The sequence below is a fragment of the Bombus vosnesenskii genome, unplaced genomic scaffold, assembly GCF_011952255.1.
Source record: "Bombus vosnesenskii isolate JDL3184/JDL3185 unplaced genomic scaffold, Bvos_JDL3184-5_v1.1 scf7180000013264, whole genome shotgun sequence".
NCBI lineage: Eukaryota > Metazoa > Arthropoda > Insecta > Hymenoptera > Apidae > Bombus > Bombus vosnesenskii.
Genome location: NW_022882924.1, coordinates 6,640,032 through 6,660,813, shown reverse-complemented (window position 1 = coordinate 6,660,813; position 20,782 = coordinate 6,640,032). Strand labels below are relative to the sequence as shown.

General features: G+C 33.2%; 3 protein-coding genes across 5 annotated transcripts in view; all 3 read left to right on the top strand.

The window, feature by feature from the left end:
• The window catches only part of LOC117235150 (laminin subunit alpha-1), a 200,000-nt gene that overhangs the window by 103,859 nt on the left and 75,359 nt on the right, over positions 1 to 20,782 (top strand). The gene's annotated exons all lie outside the window — the stretch shown is intronic.
• Positions 1,446 to 4,528, top strand: LOC117235335. The gene is made up of 2 exons (XM_033497245.1): positions 1,446 to 2,234; positions 2,362 to 4,528. Coding segments are annotated over exons 1-2 (1,785 nt in total). The 5' UTR covers positions 1,446 to 2,232; the 3' UTR covers positions 4,145 to 4,528.
• Positions 19,032 to 19,858, top strand: LOC117235397. The gene is made up of 2 exons (XM_033497382.1): positions 19,032 to 19,101; positions 19,424 to 19,858. Exons 1-2 carry the CDS (start codon positions 19,057 to 19,059, stop codon positions 19,841 to 19,843), a joined length of 465 nt encoding a protein of 154 aa, XP_033353273.1. The 5' UTR covers positions 19,032 to 19,056; the 3' UTR covers positions 19,844 to 19,858.

The following is a 20,782-nucleotide window of genomic DNA, read 5'->3' as shown; positions in this document are numbered from 1 at the left end:
GAGTAACAGATCGTGGCACATCCACTGCTGGCGGAGGATATCGATTCAAGAGCTAATTCAATTTGTTATCGACTTGCCAACTTGCAGCGCTGTTGATCGTAATGAATGACGAGATTTAACAAATGCATCGTACTTAATCAGGCCTTCGTGATCAGCGAACAATAACCGCGATTACTTTTCTCACTGGTAACATTGGATGTGCAACGTTGCTTAAGAGCAGATGTTTCGATTGGGAAAAAGTTCTTTTTTTATCGGAGATACAACGGGATTAATTAAGAATGGCAAATAAGTTTCATAGAAGCTAAGACGAAGATGGAAACTTTTCACCAAGATTATTCACTTCCAATTAAAAGGTTACAATGATTGTCATGCAAGCGGTTTAACTGAAATAGTAAAAGTGTATATGTACTCGTGAAAAGTATCCTGTGGTTTGATCAAGAAAATCTATGCTATGAACGTAGGATAATTGGCGCTGCAGCTCTTGCCACGAGTCATTTATTCTACAACTGGCGAGCAGAGTAATCGTATTAAAACAGTAAACCACCTCGCAGTTGTTACATAAAATATGAAATTAATAATTTGTAGATGTTTGGAGAAGATGTTAATAGTAGTATTATCTATACTTTATATAATCGTTTTTCATTTAAAGCAAGTGTAATACTTTCTTTTCGATGAGAAAAATCATTTAAATGCCTATGTAATAGATAAATGAAAGTTATTTAAATTCACCAATAAAATATCAATTGACAACATGGAATATGATTCAAAAATTGTTTTTGTTTTTAGAAATGTTTTTTCTGAATTTCTATTCTGTACATATATGTAATTTGTAAATACCTACTATAAAAGAAGTCTCTACTATAAAAGAAGAAATTGGAAACAACTTACTTTGGATCAGCAAAACGAAATTGTATGCCTTTTTCTTAAATTGCGTTTTCTGCCAGCAATTGTCACATTATGTAGAAAAAAGAATTTAGCTACATTATCGAACATAAGTATTAGTATATCCACTTGTCATATTTATTATATAATTCTAACAAATTTTACTTTATTTGCTGTTTTTCGTTACAACGCATATTTTATATAAATGGGATAATACATTTATGATAAAATAACTAGAAAGTAAAGCAATGGAAAGCTAATATTTATGTTAAATAATATAAATATAAATATTAATATATATATATATAAATAAATATATATATATAAATATATATAAATATTAAATATATAAATATTAATATATATAAATATATATATAAATAAATATATATATAAATATTAATATAAATATAAATATTAATAAGTGTGCTAGTATTTACTTATAGCCGACAATGTATGTTTACCGCGGAAGGGCCCCGTGCCGTTCGCAGTACATTTCCCCTCTTGTCATATATTCACATGTTTCCCCCACCATCAGAGATGAGACAATCACGATGAGGGACGCTTATTATTAGTGTTTCACTGGCTTCTTTAATAATGCATTCTGGATCTCCATACTCTGGTATATTTACTTAATTATTAACGATTTGAAATTAGAAAATCCTTTTATCAACTTTAAGAAGGCATGTTGAAGAATATCACACATTAAGTAAACAAAATTCTAACTGAACGGAAGCTATAACTAAGGTTATGTGTAGCCATACGTTAATAACTTTGCTATAAAATACAAGCTTTTAGTAAGAGGTAATTAGATCACTTATCAAAATTTAAAATATATGAGAGATAATTTGCTTATTTCTTAATCACTGCATAACGTCTGTAATTAATAATACAACAAATGGAACTTCCTATGCTACAGCATTTTAAGTTTGAATTAAATTTGCAACGTATGGCGATGATTAGTATGGCAACATGGCTATGGGAACAATCACATATCAGAAATAAAATACAAGAATTTTTAATATTTGAGTATGAAGAACACGAGAATCAGAGTAATGAGAAGAAGTGGCATGATATAACAAAATTAATATTAAAACAGATAGACTCATATATATTACATTCTATATTGAAGATCGAATTAACTCACATAATAAAATCTATAGGAGAGAAGATATTTAACTGGTATGAGTATATTCGTAAGAATATTGAATATGGTAAAAAAGAATCAGCAATTAATTATATTGAGAAAATATATTGGACTCATTATGGATCAATAGATGAGGTAAAGATATTGAAATCATTTTGGATAGATAACCCAAGACTAAATATTGCTACAGTTTATGATATGGCATGTGAGTATGCTTTAGAAGAAAATATCCATAGTTTATGGGAACAAATACCAAGAAAGATGCAAAATAAATGTAAAAATACATATACGGAATATAAGAGTCTTATATTAGCATATTGGCGATGTTGTAGGGATGGAAATTTATCGCTATTTATTAGATATCTTGAAACAGCAGTACATTCAGGAGGGACATATATGTATAATCATTTATATAATAGATATCATTCAGTAGAAGAGAATATGTTTAGATGGTCAGTCTATGGAGGATATAGCAAGGCTGTAGAATATTTTTGGGATAAGTTAAATGAGGAAGAAAGAAACAGAAATGTAGCTAGTGGTATACAAATATCTGTTACTAGCCATATTTCTGATTATACAACCATGGGGGAATCTTGTCATAGACAAGAAAAGTATGTAGAAATATGTATATTTCTTATAAATCAAGTGAGAACAGATAATAAGAGAAAGACTATAGCTCGTATTGTATATGATTCATTTGAGGATGATATATATGTATGTAGCATTTTAAGAATGATATCACCCATGTGGCCATGGCAAGATTTTCTTGGACAAATATTAGACGAATTAGAGGCAGCTTTGAAAGCGCAAAATAATGGCTATACAGGTTTAAATTTGTTATATGTGATTATATCTTGCATGAAAAGAGATTATAATTTAGGGTATGTAATAGAAAATAGTAAGTATGGAATGATACTACATGAAGTATGGCATAAAATCCCTGCATGCTTAAAATCAAAGATAGCTGAGACAGATCCATATTTAGATCTCATACAGGATTTATTAGGGATTTGGCACTTATCAAGCATAAAGTTAATAATTAATGCTCCGGAGATGACACAATGGAGAAAAAAATTATTAGAATCTGGATATATAATATGTATAAGGATAGGAAAGCTAATAAGGCTAGGACAATATGAATTATTAAATCAATTCACAGAGGAAGTATTAGTTTTTGAAAAAGAGAAGAAGCTTTTTAAACAAGCCATTAATATATGGGATTATTTCATAAATATAGATGAATATGATTTGGCAGATAAATTATTAGATTGGCAATCTGATTCCATAGAAGAGAAGGAAGAGCTTAAGAGTAAGATAAATCATGTAGGGCTTTGTCTAAATTTTATAAAAGCTGATAAATACGAATTAGCAGATAAGTTGCTAGATTGGAAATTTTCTACAAAAAAAGCAATACAAATTTGTAAGGATAATTTTACAGACGATGAATCTTCATATAATTATATTTATACACTATGGGCAGTAGAAAAAGAACATATAGAAATAGCACGAAAGAAATCTCATAAGTTTTTATACTGGTTTTTACACTCAGAAGAAGAGATAGTATGGTTTAAGAGACAGAAGTTAGTAAATGACCGATTAGAAGAAAGACTTTGCGAGTTCTTTATAAAAGATAATTATTTTGAAACAATTGAGTATTTTTTAGATTGGTGTTTATTATCAAAAAAGGAAATACAAAAGTTAAAGCAAGTACTAGTAAATAGGAATATGTTTAAAAAATGTAACTGCAATATGATGTGGAATTATATAGATATAGCAGAGAAATTTATTAAATGGGCTTTCGATGAAGAGGCAGAAAGGACAAAGTTTATTAGACAATTTATGTTATCAAATGAGGGTATAGTGTGTTGTGCTGGTTTTATAGCAGGGGCAGGTGAAAGCATAACTGGCAACGATATACCAACATTCCACGAAACAATTATTAGATTTAATAACTTTATCGATTTTTGGATCAAACCTCTAAAGAACCTTGATGAAATGAAAGATAAATTAAAAGACTATATATGTTGCTATGGTACAGATAAAAATATGGGAAAATATGAAATATTTATGCATTTATTAGACAATGTAGATCTAACTAATGAGGGGATAGACTAGTAATATGAATATATAATTATCAAATTGTTAAGTAGTATTAGGTGGTACATATATCACAGACTAATAAGCCAGAAGTAATAGAGTTACTAATAAGCGAGCCTATTAATAATCAATGAATTAATATTTTTAATTATTACACGGTGGAAGTAATTTGATACAGAACAATGTCAAGGTACTGTGGAGAGCAATGTGCTTTATTATCAGAATAAACATCAACTATACATTCTCCATTAAAGTCACGATTTTTCTTAAATTTCTTCCTTAATGCAGTGATCTTTAAATTAAGTATGGAATATATATTTTTAATAGAAATATGACACTGCTAAAACGCTGGTATTTAAAACTACAAAATGGAAATTATAATTAATAAAGAAATACTATCAAAGAATGGTAATATATTTATAGAATTGTGTATTTTATAATTCGTATATATATGGAAAATATTCTATTACTTCCACAAACATTATTTTTCCTTTTAATGTTAGATTTAAGAGGCGAAAAGATTTAAGACGAAAAGAAATCTCAGTATGCAATTGTTTAAAAAAAACTCAGCTATATTATTTCTTAAGACTTATAAGATAACTGACTTTTTCTGACGAAGAAAACGAATCTTGTTTAGACGTAGTATTTACTGTAGCGAATAAATAGGAAATAGAAAATAGATGCAAAGGCACGCAGCGTGTTTAAACCATAACGAATCTAAAAGATAGAGACATGACTCACTGATAATACAGATTTTATGCAGCCTCCGCATTTCTTCCTTGTAAATTGCAACACGACCTTACTCTACCGTGTTTCACCTCAGGAATAACCACTTACAATGACATCTTAAAAGGTACGATTGTATTTCATAGCGACAGTCAATGACTGTGAATTCATTTTGTAAGTCAGTGGTAGGAAGAAGGAAATGAGATGTTTCAGGAAATCACGAGAATATAAATAATGAATGGAATGCAGTACGCATTGTGCTCAGTATTCTCGTTTGGTGTAAATGTTAGACTCGGACTTATAAAATGTAAAAGTTTGATGGTTGAAAGGAAGAAACTGTAGATTCGGGAACACGTGCAGAATATTTTATAGTATTTTATAACATGTATTCAATGGACTACGTACAGCTTCTAGCAGTTTTAGACTCCCATTTTTTAGTAATTCAAAGTCACTTCTATTGTTAATACTTTTATTTTATATATATTTTTCAAAGAAATCTATTTTTTAATAAATATTCAAAATATGTATGCTATATGCATATTCTATTTATTATATATTAGTTTTATTAAGTTATTTGTTAAACAGGAGTTTAGGATTTAATAAACAATAATGTATTATCTTTCTTTTTATGTATTATCAAGTGTTTAACATGCTATTAAACGATTCGATATTCAACATACTTACTTGGACTTAATTAATTACTATATAAATCTTATTACAAATACAATGATATTCACACATGCTTTTGTAGCCACTGGCATATATCAAACATTGTCAGTTCCAGATTAATTAAAAAAATGAACCATTCCTAGTTCTTCATACTCTATTTAATAAACATACTCAAATTCAACATAATACGACTATCGTCGAACCATGAAATCGATGCAGAATGGATTCGCAATAAATTTCAATAAATTTTTTTACAGCCTGTCTCATCGTTTGTGAAACAACTGTTTATAGTGACACTCGCTGGAGATACACTCGTGACATTAATTCACAAACCTATAATTATAACATTTACCAGATTGAGAAATATATCAAATGTCCAAATGGTGAATCATACACACTGCGTTTATAAAAAAAAAAAAAAAAAAAAAACAGAGTCTGACAGATACGATCGCGATTTCATTCAACTGAATTCGTTTTGATTTGATTCGAATCATCGTAATGAAAGGGTTCGTGTTTTCCGAACACGGAGTGCACGTGTGTTGTTCGCCGCAAAGTACGGTAGGAGCTCGACTCGAATTGCAGGTTTATAAATTCTCGCCTCCAGTACGCCAACTTACGCGCCGAGTCAAGAGGTCAAATCGTCGATACCAGGTAGAACGCAAGTTTTTCACGTAGAACATCGGAAACTGATACACCAGCGTCAATACCGCCTCACAAGTGAAATTCAGCCTCTAAATCTAAAAAAAAAAAAATAAAAAAGATGGTTGGACAAGTACAATTCGCTCAGTTGTATCGTTCAGTCACGATATATGAAGTACGAGTTACGTAATTACGAAGGATAGTCTGGAGAATTTGTAGAATTTTGATATATACTTTCATAGTCGGTTATATTATTGATTTAATTTATGTATAACAAATTATAGTTTCAAAATTGCTGAAATTTTCATAACTCAAACTTCTAAAATTATGATTATATCGAATTTCCAAATATAAATCATACTTCCATCCTTTATCCTATGAACCTTACCAACTGATTACACAAAGAAACAAAAATAAAAATGTAAATATGTACTTACGTACGTCTATGATTTGCTTAATCTAGAACACTTATCGATCGTTCCATTGTCCACTAGATTTCATGTCCGCGTTTCCTCTATACTTTGACAGGATTCTTATTACATTGTTTCAGCGAGTTGGGAGAATTTCGAAATACTCCCATAGAACGCGGTACAGCCCCTCCATATCTCCGGCCGGTGCTTTCGCGCCTGAACCGCACGATTTATACTCTGACCTATGTATAAGCTGCGATTTATGCCCTGTGCACTTCCACTCTACCCATCGTCGTTTAGATCGAGCTGGATGCTGTGGTAATTTGCCACAAGATATCCCGAGTGCATTGTTTTGGAACGCTCGATAATCGGGGCGAAGCCTCGCGGCGGAATTCATATTCTGACTCATCTATGCTCGTTTTGTCTATTTTTGAAAGCTTTGTTTCTCTCTTCTCTCTTTTCTTTCTCCAGTCATCAGTTAATTTAGTATTCCAGATTTGTGAGAGTCATCTGTTCAAATAAAAAAATTCCGGGAGTTGAAACATTCTGTTTACGATTCTTCTCTGAAAGCAATTTATTCGTTAAAAAATTATCGAAATGTTTGTAAAGATATAAATCCATAGATATTTGGTAGTAGTCGTAGTAATCGAAGAACAGCGATTCGTTGATCGAAAGTTAAAAACGATGGTAACATAGTCGAATCTGTAACGTTAGACCGCGTGATTTCGCTAAATTTACTACCGCGTGCTATAATAATGCGATTGACGACGCCTACACGATCCAGTCGATGGTTAATTTACAGGGTGGTAACGTGGTACGCGTTACTAGAAAATAATTCCACCTACGCGGAGGCGGCGAGCGCCAGAGCTCGAGCTCTCGCGAGAGGGTGGCACGCATAGCGTATACACAGTGGCATGGGATCTGGTTTTTAGTGGCCGACTTTTAACTTCTTTTTTTAGCGCCACGGGTGTTGTTGAGGCGAACGAATAACTTTTCAACCGAATCGAATCTCTTAGTTTTTCTTCCTTCTAGCCCCGTCTTTGTGATGTGTATGTTTTCTTAAACTAGCGAACGCTAGTTGGAGCGCGATCTTTCTGATCGGACGTTCAAAGATTTGTTTGAAACTGAGGGAATACAAGATAATATTTATGACACGTGGATAATGTTGTTTGGAAGACAACCTTCTTTCTTTATTTTGTTAGATAAACAAGGGACGTTTCGTACATTTTTAGCGATGTATTTCCGTACACTTGTTTATAAACTTATTGTCTTCCTCGTTTCGTACCACTTGTATGTCGCTCTTTGAAAAACTCTATTGACTGCCGATTAAATGTTTCAGAAAAAAAGCATCTGTTGTCTTTTGACCCACAGTATATACGTATAAAGCACAGAAAACGTTAGATTCTTCAGAAAGCTCAAATAGACTACTACAATTTTAAACTCCTCCTTTCATTTCGAAATGTTTACTTCAAGAAAGTGTCGTTTGTTTCATGAGGTCATCGATGATTCATACGGAAACTGTACAGTGTTTCTTCAAACAGAAGTTTGTGTACTGGATAATACAGGTAAACTATAGGAGAAAAATATTTTTCTTATAATACTTCAAATACTTCTATCTATTTTTACGTAAATATAGGAAAAGAATTTTCCTGCTGAATTTTTTATTAAAAGATATTACAAACTTTATTTAATAAATATATTGATAAACGGATGTTTATGCGTATATGAGAAATTTAAAGATGGAAACATTTACAAAATTCACGTAACAACGCATAGATATGTTAAATATACTGTTAAGTGAATGTAACAAGCTTTTGAGATTCCATTTCTTTAATTATCCTTATAAAGGTATAAGTTTATCCAAATATCCACGATCTATTAATAAATATTTCAGAAATTTTTCAAGTATTGTTAAAACACCATAATAAAATACGTCTGCTTATGGAACGTACGATAGCCAACTCATAATTACATATAATTTAGATATATAATTGATATAATTTTAATTTTTAACTTTAACTTTCGCCGTCGACGTTAAGTCAGTAGTTAATCTAAGTCTACATTAATGTTGAAGAGACAAAACACGCGTTCAGGTACTTAGAACGTAGCTGATCATCGCAGGCGAACCACGTAATGCGACCCCAGCTCGGGGCTAAACGCGTATATCAAGTAGCCGGGGAATGTCGAGATTTCCACTCTTTTCTCTTTTCTCTCGACAGACTGGAAGGCTGCGAGTCGTTTATTCGTTCGCCACTGTCCCCGGTAGCAACGAGAGCAGACGAGCGTGTGGCGACCGCCGCTATCAGATCCATTATAAATCCATGGCAGAGCATCCAGCGAAATGATTTAATGCTACACGAGTCCGCGAATTTTATTTTGCACGCCGTCCGCGATAGACCATTTCCATGCAAATACGCGAGCTACACGCGGCCGATTGGAAATCTGTTTTGATGCTTTTGACGTTCGCAAGGGCACGTGTCAGCGAGCTATGTTCGATCCTTTGGTTAATTGTTCTTTGATCAATTGCCGATTAACGAGGAGGATTAACGAGGGAAATAGGAATTTCCCTACCCTAGGGAAATAGGAATTTATTGTTGAGAGGGCAAAGGAGGATCGTACAAAACTATTGATTACTTCGAATTAATAGATAATCGTTCTAATGAGATCGCTTTTGAAAAAATAGTAAAACTATTAAAATGTGCGCCATTATATTCTATTTGTAAGATAAGTACTGTAGATGTAGATACTATATAGTACCTACTATATAGTAATGGTAAGTACAATAACAGAACAGAACAGAAAAGTATGTGGTTACTTGCCGAAAATATTCTACGACAGAAATAGAATTTTCTAAGCAATTAAAGTTTCACTTTAATTTTAATTATGATTACGTCTTTTGTAGATGTTATTGTTGAGATTTTTGATTCTCTACACTTTTCATATTTTCGGTACACATCCTTGGTGGTTTTCCTAGAACCTTCATAAAACTTTGACAATGAGTGATTATATGCATGTACAGCGAGAGTAATAAAAGGCTAAGTAGAGATCGGTGATATTCTCATGTCAGATTTTGCACGATCGTTTTAGCTTTGTTGTACGACATTCCTATAAAAGAAAAACGATTAACAAGTAATCGACAGATACACTTATTTATTTATTCACTTATATATGTGTATAAATATACATATATATATATGTTCCTGTGTATCATCATAAGAGATCACTCATCAACATTCTGAACCTCTAATGCTATTCCAAAGGAAATATGTATATATATGTACATATGTATGTATATAACATTATTAGAATAACATTAGAGATTCAGAATGTTGAGTTATCTCTGAAAATGGAGAACAAATTTATATGGTGACAGCATTTATTGACCTTTGTGAGATTTATATACGATATAAAGTAGTAAAATATTATGGCTAACAGGTCCTTTATTCATAATTTTTGATAGAATAGTCAAACTGCAATCAACGTCGAATTAACAGCTGTCCTTAATAATCGCAGTTCTTTCTTTTCCTATTTTTAAAATTCTAGGAAAATTAGAATGTGTACATAGTCAAAGCAGTGCTATTAAAGGGATAATATAATTTATACTTATCTGTAATTAATATATTTGTTTTTCTCTTCCTGTTTGCACGTGCCAACGTAGAAGAAGTAACCTGAAGTGGCCAATAAATTTCGCTTATTTCCTCTCTTACTGACATGGTCAAATATTTCTTGGTTTTGTGGTTGTGTGTGTGTGGTTGGTGTATTTGGTTTTGTGGGTGAAAAATTTTACAACGATGTCCTGGGCTACCTGTATGTAGACATTAGCCGACTAACATGCAAAAGCGAACACGGCGTTCTTATGGAAAAATAAGAACAAAATATAGAATACAATTGTTTATTCTCGGTTTAATTTTCGAGAAAATTGAATTCGAAATTTTAGCGAGTATACTTGGACATGACTAGTTGCATGCGCACTCAACAAGACTAAATAATCGACAGTAGGACATTCTGCATGCGAGAAAATATGTTGGAAATGTAGAGTACAGTTTTTCCATCCAAGTCTTCGTATGTACATGCGTATGATAAATTTTCAAATTTATTTTTCTCGGAAACAAAACGTCTCGTGAAAAATTGGAAAAATTTGAAAAGAGTAAGAATATGTCTAAACAAATTTTTTTATTTCTTCTATATATATACTATATGTAATAACGCAAATCCTGGGGGTAAATCAGACGATCGGTTCTAGAAAATCGAGTTTACTTTGGGAATAAATTAAAATAAATACACTAACAGTTAATAACAAATTTATTACAAATTTGACCTGGAAAATCGAGGATCTATTTCCTAAATTCTAAATTACCGTTATTCTCTCGTGATCTAATCTATGCAACAGAATGGCTGCCTCCGTAGCGAAGCAAAAGTAAAAATGTCGGTCGGCGGGTAGTTTGAATTCTATAGAATTTACATATATATGTATGAGAAATAATAAAATATAAATAAATAAACATATATACATATTTCATTATTTATTAAATTTTATATTCAGGCAATCACGTCATGTTCGTTTTTACATGTTATTCGGCCGAACTCTGTATAATATGTCCGTTTTCCGGTTTTCCTCAACGAGAGGCGAAATTCACAAGAGTGCTCAAGGGCGTGCCGATATGGAACGAGTAAAACTGCGAATGATAATGGCGCTCTTGAACGTGCCACGGCGAATAAAGTGATTCACGAGAACGATGTTTGGATCAGACTGCCGAGAGTCGTTTACGCGGTTGTTTTAAAATAGAATGGCCACGTGCTGAACGATATCACGAGGCCTTAGGTAAGAGTTACATGGTGGAACACGTAAGAAAGATACGGAACATGCGTTAGAAAATTGAAATAGAATTTAGAGGAAATGGGTCGGAGATGTATCGAAAGTCGCGTGTATTTTTCTTCGAGTAAAAATCGTTCGGGAGTTGATTTCTGCAGATTGCGGAAAATGGTATTTTAAAAATGTCTTAGGTAACGTAATGATAGATCTATGTCTATGTACAGGGTGCAGCCATTACAACACGTATAAGTGTGCACGAGGTGATTTTATATGAAAAAATAAGAACAATATAGGGAAAAATTTTGTTCTTATTTAAGACTTAGTTAACGGAAATATCGAGTTTAAAGATTTATCAAGTATACTTGAACATGGCTAACTACGGATTAGATAGGACTAAATAATCGACAGTAGGTCGTTCTACGTATGAAAACAAAATTGAAAATGTAGAATGAAGCTTTTTCCACAGACGTTTTGTTCCCGAAAAAATTCCGAAAAAGCCTTAACCATGTTCAAGCATACTTGATAAATCTTCAAACTGGATTTTCTCGAAAATCGAAAACTAAACTTAAATGGAAAAATCTTATTCCATATTTTGTTTTTATTTTTTCATAAGAAATCACCTCCAGTACAGTTTGTACATGTTATTTGCCCTCACCTTGTATGTAGCTTGTTGTCAATAAGATTCTTTCAAATTCTTATACACTACACTGAATCGTCACACAATCATTAATTGTAGACTGTAGTTTAAAGTTACTGGATTACGTTAAATGGATGGAGTTACATAATACTAAAGGTATTTAGGTTAAAATACAATCTATATTGATTGCGACTACTATTTCTATAGTTCGTCTACTGGTCAACTCAAATACGTCGTAAATACTGAAGAGTTGAAGCTAACAGCGATCCGCAGCAATCCGCTTTTGAACATAATATTTGTCATGATATATACTATAGTAAATAAATAGAGTCCTTTGCATCTATCATATGCTTTAATAGCAGGTAAATACTCTGTTTACCTGCGGAAATTTTCGGTTGCGGATAGATTATAACCAGCAAATTGTATTTAGCTCTATACTCGATAACCGCAATGATCGCCGCCAATTCACAGCAGTAGAAAAACAAGGAGAAATTAATGTTTCGCGAAAATAATTTGGTGCCTAAGGTAGTAAGCATAGTTAATAAATATGTATATAAATAAATATGTATATGTATATAATAAATTTCCTTCCTTTCTTCAAGAACTTCTCGTCAAAGATGGATTTCTGCCTGAGCTATATCTATTGATCGTCGTACGAAAGTTTTTGCTCTTAATTAGCTGTTTTCGTAGCTGAGATGAATGACGTAATTAAAGAGAGAATAATCAAGAATCAATGTTATCGAGGAATATCAGCTTCTCTTCCGGCAGGTCTACTGGCCTGCCGACCTGCAATGATTTACTCCGATCGATAATATGATATGCAAATTATATTCGTATGGTAGAGATTGGTTACCCGTACCGCAAAAGATTTAAGCGGTTTCCACACAGAATATTTAAACTGGCTTATGTCGGTTGATCTGCACAATTTGTAGATGTTATAGAATGACGCAACCACGCTTCTCGAAAACTTGATGAAACGGAAACTGTAGAGAATCGACAGGGTACAACGTTCAAGTTAGAATCGATTTGAGGAGAAAAATTGGAATCTTATCTTTTGTAAATAATGACGCTACAAATGAATTTTTATGTTTATCAGGAGAGACTTACGATGTTTGTAAGCACTTGCATAGAGGGATAGTATTGTGACTTTTAGTAGGTATCAAATAAATCTGAAAGTTAATTTAATTTCAATTTCAATCTTGCTAAAGTTAAATTTACGAATTACAGAAATGAATATTATAAAAATTAGTTTTAAGAAATGGAAAGGACGAAGTGTTCGTTATTTAGGTTTCTGGTGTGATGCTTCAGTTGGAATAAATAATAACAGAAAAAATAATTCTTCGTGAAAATTAAGTTCCTTTATGCCTTACATACTTTCCATTTCCATATTGTATTTCCACTGCCATTCTTTCTTTTGACATTTCACAGATGACAGCTGCTTAGAAACAAGATGAGAAAGTGTGTCGCTCGCAATGACATTCTCAATTTAATTTTTACCTGTTTCAATTTTACGCGTTAAACGTTCATGTCTTATCGAGTGAAAAGGTCACTACATCGTGTTGTAAGCACGATTTCAACATCATAAGACTTTGTTTCTCCCAAAGACTTCAATCGCGACACTCGAGAAAGTGTCTCTAGTAAATCCCATGAAAAACATTGTGTTTTTAACTTTCTGCATAAATGAATATTTTGCTGCAGGTAGATATTACTCGAGTCGTAAATTCCCCTTATGTAACATGCTAGCGACATATTCCTTGTCAAAGTTCCACGAATAACTTTTCATTCACAGAGGTAATGATATGTGCTTTACTAACCCTCCACCTGCATACTGCATCGTTTCCGAACAGTAATTTTATGTAACGCTTCAAAGAATCAAGATAACATGTAACAATAAAAAGTGTTGCATGATATTCTGGAAGCTTGAAAGAGTATTCGAGAATTTTGGTGGATTTTTTGAAGCACAGAAACCTAAAAAAACCTGCATGAACTTAAACGACCCAGTATGCAAACAACGCGACGTCAGTAAAAATAAGGTTGCTGACGGAGTGTTAGCTTCATGAAAATATATCTTCGTTAATTTAGATCAGCAATGAAATAATATGAAAAACGATACTGCACTGCGTGCAAAAAAAAAAAAAGAATAATTACAAAGAGATACTAAAGATACAAACACGCATAAGATATAAAAATACAAATGATATTCAATATCAAGCTCGTTCTACCATTCGACTCAAACAAAGCTACCATACGAGACACAGACTGCTCTCTGTGAAGACTCGCGCGTTTCACTATTCTTCTCACAAATCATTTTCCACGAATCATCCTTTCCATCGAGTTGTAAATCGACAGGAGAGGTTAAAAAGAGAGCGGGAGGGAAGAAAAGAAGAAGAAACAGCTTCTTAATGAAGAGGAAGCCGCGTTGTTCGATGATGTATTCTCTGTATACATTGTTTGCACATCTACGTCTATAATTGCGCCCTGCTGCCTACGCCGATCGCAATATCATCGTCCAGCGATTCAATCCACCCACGTGGAACGTGCTGCTGGTACGGCGTCTAGGCGAGCTTGAAACGATCATATTTTCATGGTGGCACGGGATCGAGCGCTACGTGGGTAGCTGGTCTCCATCAAATCAATAATTATCGATACGTGGCAATAATTGTATATCACTGCTTAATACCTGTATACCGTTTCGGCCTTAATAACATTCCACTTACAAATGGACCGTTCATCGGTCGAATCTTATCCGAGTGCATCTCAGTGGCACTCAAATCACTGGCTTTCATTCATCCGGCTGTTTTATTTATTACTCGCTCGCGTGCCCATCGTTTTCCCCGCGTTGCATCGTTACACCCTTGTAATTAACCCGGCTGTGATCGATATTGATTAAAAATATCGACGCAACCGCGGGAATTCATCGAAGCCTTTTAATAATCTGGACGCGGGTCGACGTATGTTGGGTGTGGTTAAGGTAATCGTGGTTAGAATGCTGAGAAGTAGTTTCGCAGATTGGAAATTACGTATAACGTAAAATGCAGATTTCATTAAAAGCTTGTTGAATTCAAATGAAATTAATAATAGAATTTAAATACTTGATGTAAATATTGCGTAATACACGTGTAGCGATTCTGTTTTATTTTACCGACTAGTTTTTCCCCGCGATACTTGATAGTTTAATTGTGTTAAGCAACTCTATTTTATACAGGGTGGTTGGTAACTGGTGGTACAAGCGGAAAAGGGGTGGATTCTACGCGAAAAAAGAAGTCGAAAATATAGAATAACAATTTTTTTTTATTTCTTTTTGTTTTTTTTTTTAAATTATAACGAGACCTGATAAAATGCACGCGTACCGAGCGAAAATTCAAAGTCGATTTTCTCGAAAACAAAGCCTCAAACGAAAAATTGTTATTCTATATTTTCGACTTCTTTTTTCACGTAGAATCACCCCCTTTCCGCTTGTACCACCAGTTACCAACTACCCTGTATAATAGATTTATTGATACCCTATCCTTGGAAACATTATATTTTATAATACGCGAAGATTCGATTTGAAGTTTAAACCGTTTGACTTTTAGATATCACGACGCTTCCAAGGAATAAAATAAGCTCGAAACGTTACTAGAAAGTAATTAAAACTGTCGGAAGCTATCATTTCGTTTGGAACCTTTGATTATACAAATTGTTGATCATGCGTAAAAAAAATTCTACTTCGATCGACATACGTTTAGATCTTTTCGTTAGACGACTGCAGAAGCGAGATACAGGTTTCGAGTGAACTTCTTAACGCCTCTGTCTAATCTATTCTAGATGTTTCCAGTGGCTTGCAAGTAGCTTCACAAATCTTTCTTGTGTGTTTAAGATTGTTATTCTGCATGAATTGCAAAATTTCGATCGTCCGCCCCCCCCTAATAATTAATCAGAATTAATTATCAGGCTTTGTGCGTTCCTGTGATATTTTTACTTGGAATTACTTCCCGAATAATTTAAAGCTTTTCACGCTCGTTCCAAGACACCCTGTATATTCAACCATTTCGTGCCAACGACGTAGAATTTGGTCATGTCAATTTTCGAAGATAAACCTCGTTAATCACTCGTATCGTGTGCTCCTGCGTTAGACCTTGTTGATAATACATGGACAGGAACGAAGGAGGAAGAAAAGTTGATTGCCACTGTTCTCGGCAATCATTTTGTTCTTTCTGTCCCTTTTCACGGGTCGCTTCTTGGTGCAAATCTGTCAGCACCATAATAGGTTGCGATCCGCTATTTAAAATATCGGCAAATATATGGGCATAATATGCAGATGTCTGCATCACGAGGATACGCTCGTCGTTCAGCTCTTTTCTTCTTCTTTGCCCGATACCGTGGTTATCTTGCAACGCGGAGACGCTATATGGGTTTGGTTTTTTGTATTTTCACCTCAAAACGATATAGTTTAACAGGATTTAAAATAAAGCAAAATTTGAAATTATTACATTTATTTGAAGATCATGATACGGAAATTAAACTTTAGAAATCTCCTCCGCCACGACACGCTACAATTAAGATATTTTTCAAAAATTCTTTTAGAGCAACTAGAATAACCATAATAAATGTTCGTTCCAACGATTTCCAGATTCCTTCGCACATTCGTAGGTATTTTCATTTCGATTCTCTGCCTTTCTCTCTCATAATACGTACATACATAATACGATGATAAATAATAAATAACGCACAAGTTTATGTAATTTTATAAACTATATACAGGGTGGTTGGTAACTGGTGGTACAAGCGGAAAGGGGGTGGATTCTACGCGAAAAAAGAAGTCGAAAATATAGAATAAGAATTTAAAAAAAATTTTTTTTTTTTAATTTTTCCATCTAGACAACGATCTACAGTGAGATCCGTTATAACGAGACGTGATGAAGTGCACGCGTACCGAGCGAAAATTCAATGTCGAGTTTCCCGAAAACAAAGCCTCGAACGAAAAATTTTTATTCTACATTTTCGACCCCTTTTTTCGCGTAGAATCACCCCCTTTCCGCTTGTACCACCAGTTACAAACCACCCTATATAATCTCGATAGCGGATTATTAATTCTATCGCCGGGAAATGATTGTTACATATCGTATATTTTTAATGAAAACACGAAATTCCACAGACACGTGAATATGAACGTTATGTATCGTCTGTACAAATTTATTGCAACGGCAATGTATTGCAACAGTCTGAAGAATTGGAATGAGCATATAGCTTGTACCAAGCATTACTCTCCATTTCGAGTCATAGTTTACGCTTTGCAGTAATTGAAACACGCCGAAACGCTCGCTGATAGAGCAGAGACGTCTGCGGATCGGGCAAAGCAGTGACCGCGAATCACATTCGACGATAACTCAGAAGAAGGCAGGGCAACATATAATGCTGCTCTGTATGTTTTATGTATGAGAACAAGATTACTCGGGTACCACCCACTTACTAAGTGCTACTACGAGCCATTGCTGGTACAGAGGAGCGAGATACCGCGCGCTTACAGAACAAGAGACAATACCGATCGATCTTGAATCAATCGTTTCGCAACGATCGAGATTAATAGCCAAGCTTGTCGAGCAAATGCTTTCTGTTCAACAAGCTTCAATTTTGCGGCTGTTATATAGATACGTGAAACGTAATTGAAAATATCTCAACACGGTTCAAAGGACTAGATGATTCATCTCCGGTATATCTGTTTGGAAGATGTTTTGCGTGATATATCGGAAGTTGACGCTTTACGAACATTTTGTTCGGCTAACACATTCAGTGCGGTGCACTATGCGGTATACATACAAAAGATGTATATTCATTTGTGGAAAGTGTTCGTTGCAATTATCAATAAAGAGAAGAGAAGCCAATAAATAGATTTTTTTGCATTTATATTTCCCCTATAGCATTATTTTTTTTAACTGCAAACAGAACAGAGATATAGTTTGTTCTATTTGCACGAATTTATATAATATATCTACATGTACAGGGTGTTAATAAATATATGGGATATTTTTGCAGAGTCGATTCTAAACATCGAAACATGAAAGTGCATGTGCAAAAATTCCACGTTAATAGCAATCTAGTTTTAGACAATCATAGTGTCTTTTTTTATTTATTTATTAATATTTACAAACAATTCTCGCATTGAGAATTTTCAGTAATTTTTTCTGGCGTGGCGCAGTGACATGGTTAATTATTTATAATAAGTTAATACTTGTCATAGATAAGTATAATTCATAAGTAAGTGTTATATTACCAGTACTTGACATGACAATTTTACTTAGTTGGCAACACCGGAACGCAACTGAGTGTCTTAATACCTGCTCATTTGTTCGAAATTGTAAAGGATAACTGTCGCTTACCTGACTGTGTATATTCAGTGTGGCGAACCCTTATCTATTTTATTGATTTTCTGTCCTCAATTTGTGCTGATTTTCGTGAAACATAAGGATGCAATCGAGTTGATCCAAAGGTCAACTATTCGGAATATAAATATATAATAAAACCAAAAAAATATAAACATAAATATATTTATTTTATTTATTTATTTATTTGTTTGTTTATTTACTTTATTTATTTATTTATATATATTTTGTATTTTGTAAATATTTTATATGTATTTATTTATTATAATTCCAAAAGACAGAAAATTGGAAGAAAATTTTCGCAGAAAAATTATATGTGCAATTAAAAATTATGTATCAGTCGCCTGGATGAAATTTCGAGGACCAATCGCTAGTGTCCAAATGACGACCAATAGCCTTAGCTTTCCTTAAAATTGGAAGCTCATTGGCTATAGTACTTAGTTTATCGCATGTGTTTGTCAGGTATAAGGAGCTACCCCCACCATAGTAAATAGGGGTAGTTGAAACCTTCGAAAATGTAAATAGCAAATTACACTTAGACAAAACTTCACTTAAGAAGCATCTGTCTTAAGAGTAAGACTACAGTAGTCTTTACACTAAAGTGTCATACTGTGTTTTCACCTAATCGGTTTTTTAAACAAACCTGTGCATTCCTACGAGAAATATTTCTACTCATGGCAACAGAAAACGCAGGAAATCTTAACAACATTGATTATCAGGTATTTATTAGAACATATTAAATATTAATATAGTATATTATCCCTTGTAGTATAACTAACTTGCAATCTAGTTTACACTATACTTGATAACATTTTTTTCGTCTAATTTCTAACTGTACGTTGATTAAGCAAGTGTCCGGATTCGTTTGAGTAACAATTAACAGCGTTCAAACAGAATTCGGTTACACAAACTATAGCAAACAATCAAACTAGACACTCGAAACTTGCCCGATTTTAATCTTCAACATATTATTAAAACCTCGACCACAACACCGCGAATTCGACTTCTTATTGACTGAAATTTGAATATGAAATGTTGTAGATGTTAGCGATCTTCGACGATCCCGTTGCATTGTCGCAAATGGAGAACATTCTACTTAATGCAGAGTTCTACGGTCTTGAACTACCCAATACGGATGAAATTCAAACATCGCCAACAGTGGAAGACTATAAGGAGGTCGAAAATGATAACGAACACCAGAATGAAGTTTATATCGCGCCCAAGCAGAATAAACAAAAGCACGTTTTCGCAGTACCGAAAATCTACAACTGCTTGTACTGTGAGAAGCGATTCTACAACAAAAAGGCGATTCGTAAACATCAGCTGAAACACGCAGAGGAGCAACTACGTTGTACTCGCTGTGGTCTGCGAACACATAATATCGAAATTCTTCGCCGACATACTATATACTTTCATTGCATCCGTTACAAACACAGCACAGTTGGTACACCACCAATATAGGAATAATTTTCAGTTATTTAGAATCTCAATTAATGGATCTCGATCCATTGTTCATATATTTTAATCCTTCTATAAAAATTATACTAAACGTTTTAGTATTGGCGATTCTCGTTGGTTTTTAAAAGAAAATGTTGTTCTGTCTGGAATTTTAAATATTTATGAACGTTTCTATATGTATTACACCACAGAAGAAAATGTAATCGATAATTGAAAGTTATAATCATTTTTTATATCATAAACTAAAATTGTCCGGTAGAATTTATTGTTATTCAGCATTTATGCTATGTTTAGACTTTTCGATTTACATTTATATCTATAGCTTGCCTAAATTCAATAATTATTGTGGTATAGTAAATAGAGTCCAGTGAAGCATTTCGTACTAAACCATCTTCATGATAATGTAGTTTTTTAAAATCAAATATTTTTGTAACCATCTTTTAAATAAACAATAGCGTCCTACTTAAATATTAATTTTACACTCTCAACACATGTGATTTAAAGTAATTAACAAAGAAATACATTTTTTGCTCAAACTATTTTATATTACTCATATATATTGTATATACATAAAACTGCTGATGTATTTTTTATAATGTTTGTAAAGAATTCTCTTTAATAACAGACATTTTCTCAATATTTCATTCCGATTGTTTCTTATTTCGAAAAAACGAAAGAAAAGTTATCTTTGTAGACTGAATGTGAAAGGAGCCTATGCAACATGCACGTGAATCATATTGAGTAATTTGAGTCGGAAAACAGACAAATAATGATAACTGGTAGAAATCCGAGGCTCTAGTACTTCTTTAAAAGAGCTGATAAAATAAACGACAAAGATGATGTCGATATTTTTAACATTTGAGGATGTTTAAAATAACTGACTTAACAAGAAAAAATTCTGATTCGTGACAAATTGGATAATTTTCTATAAAATAAAACTTA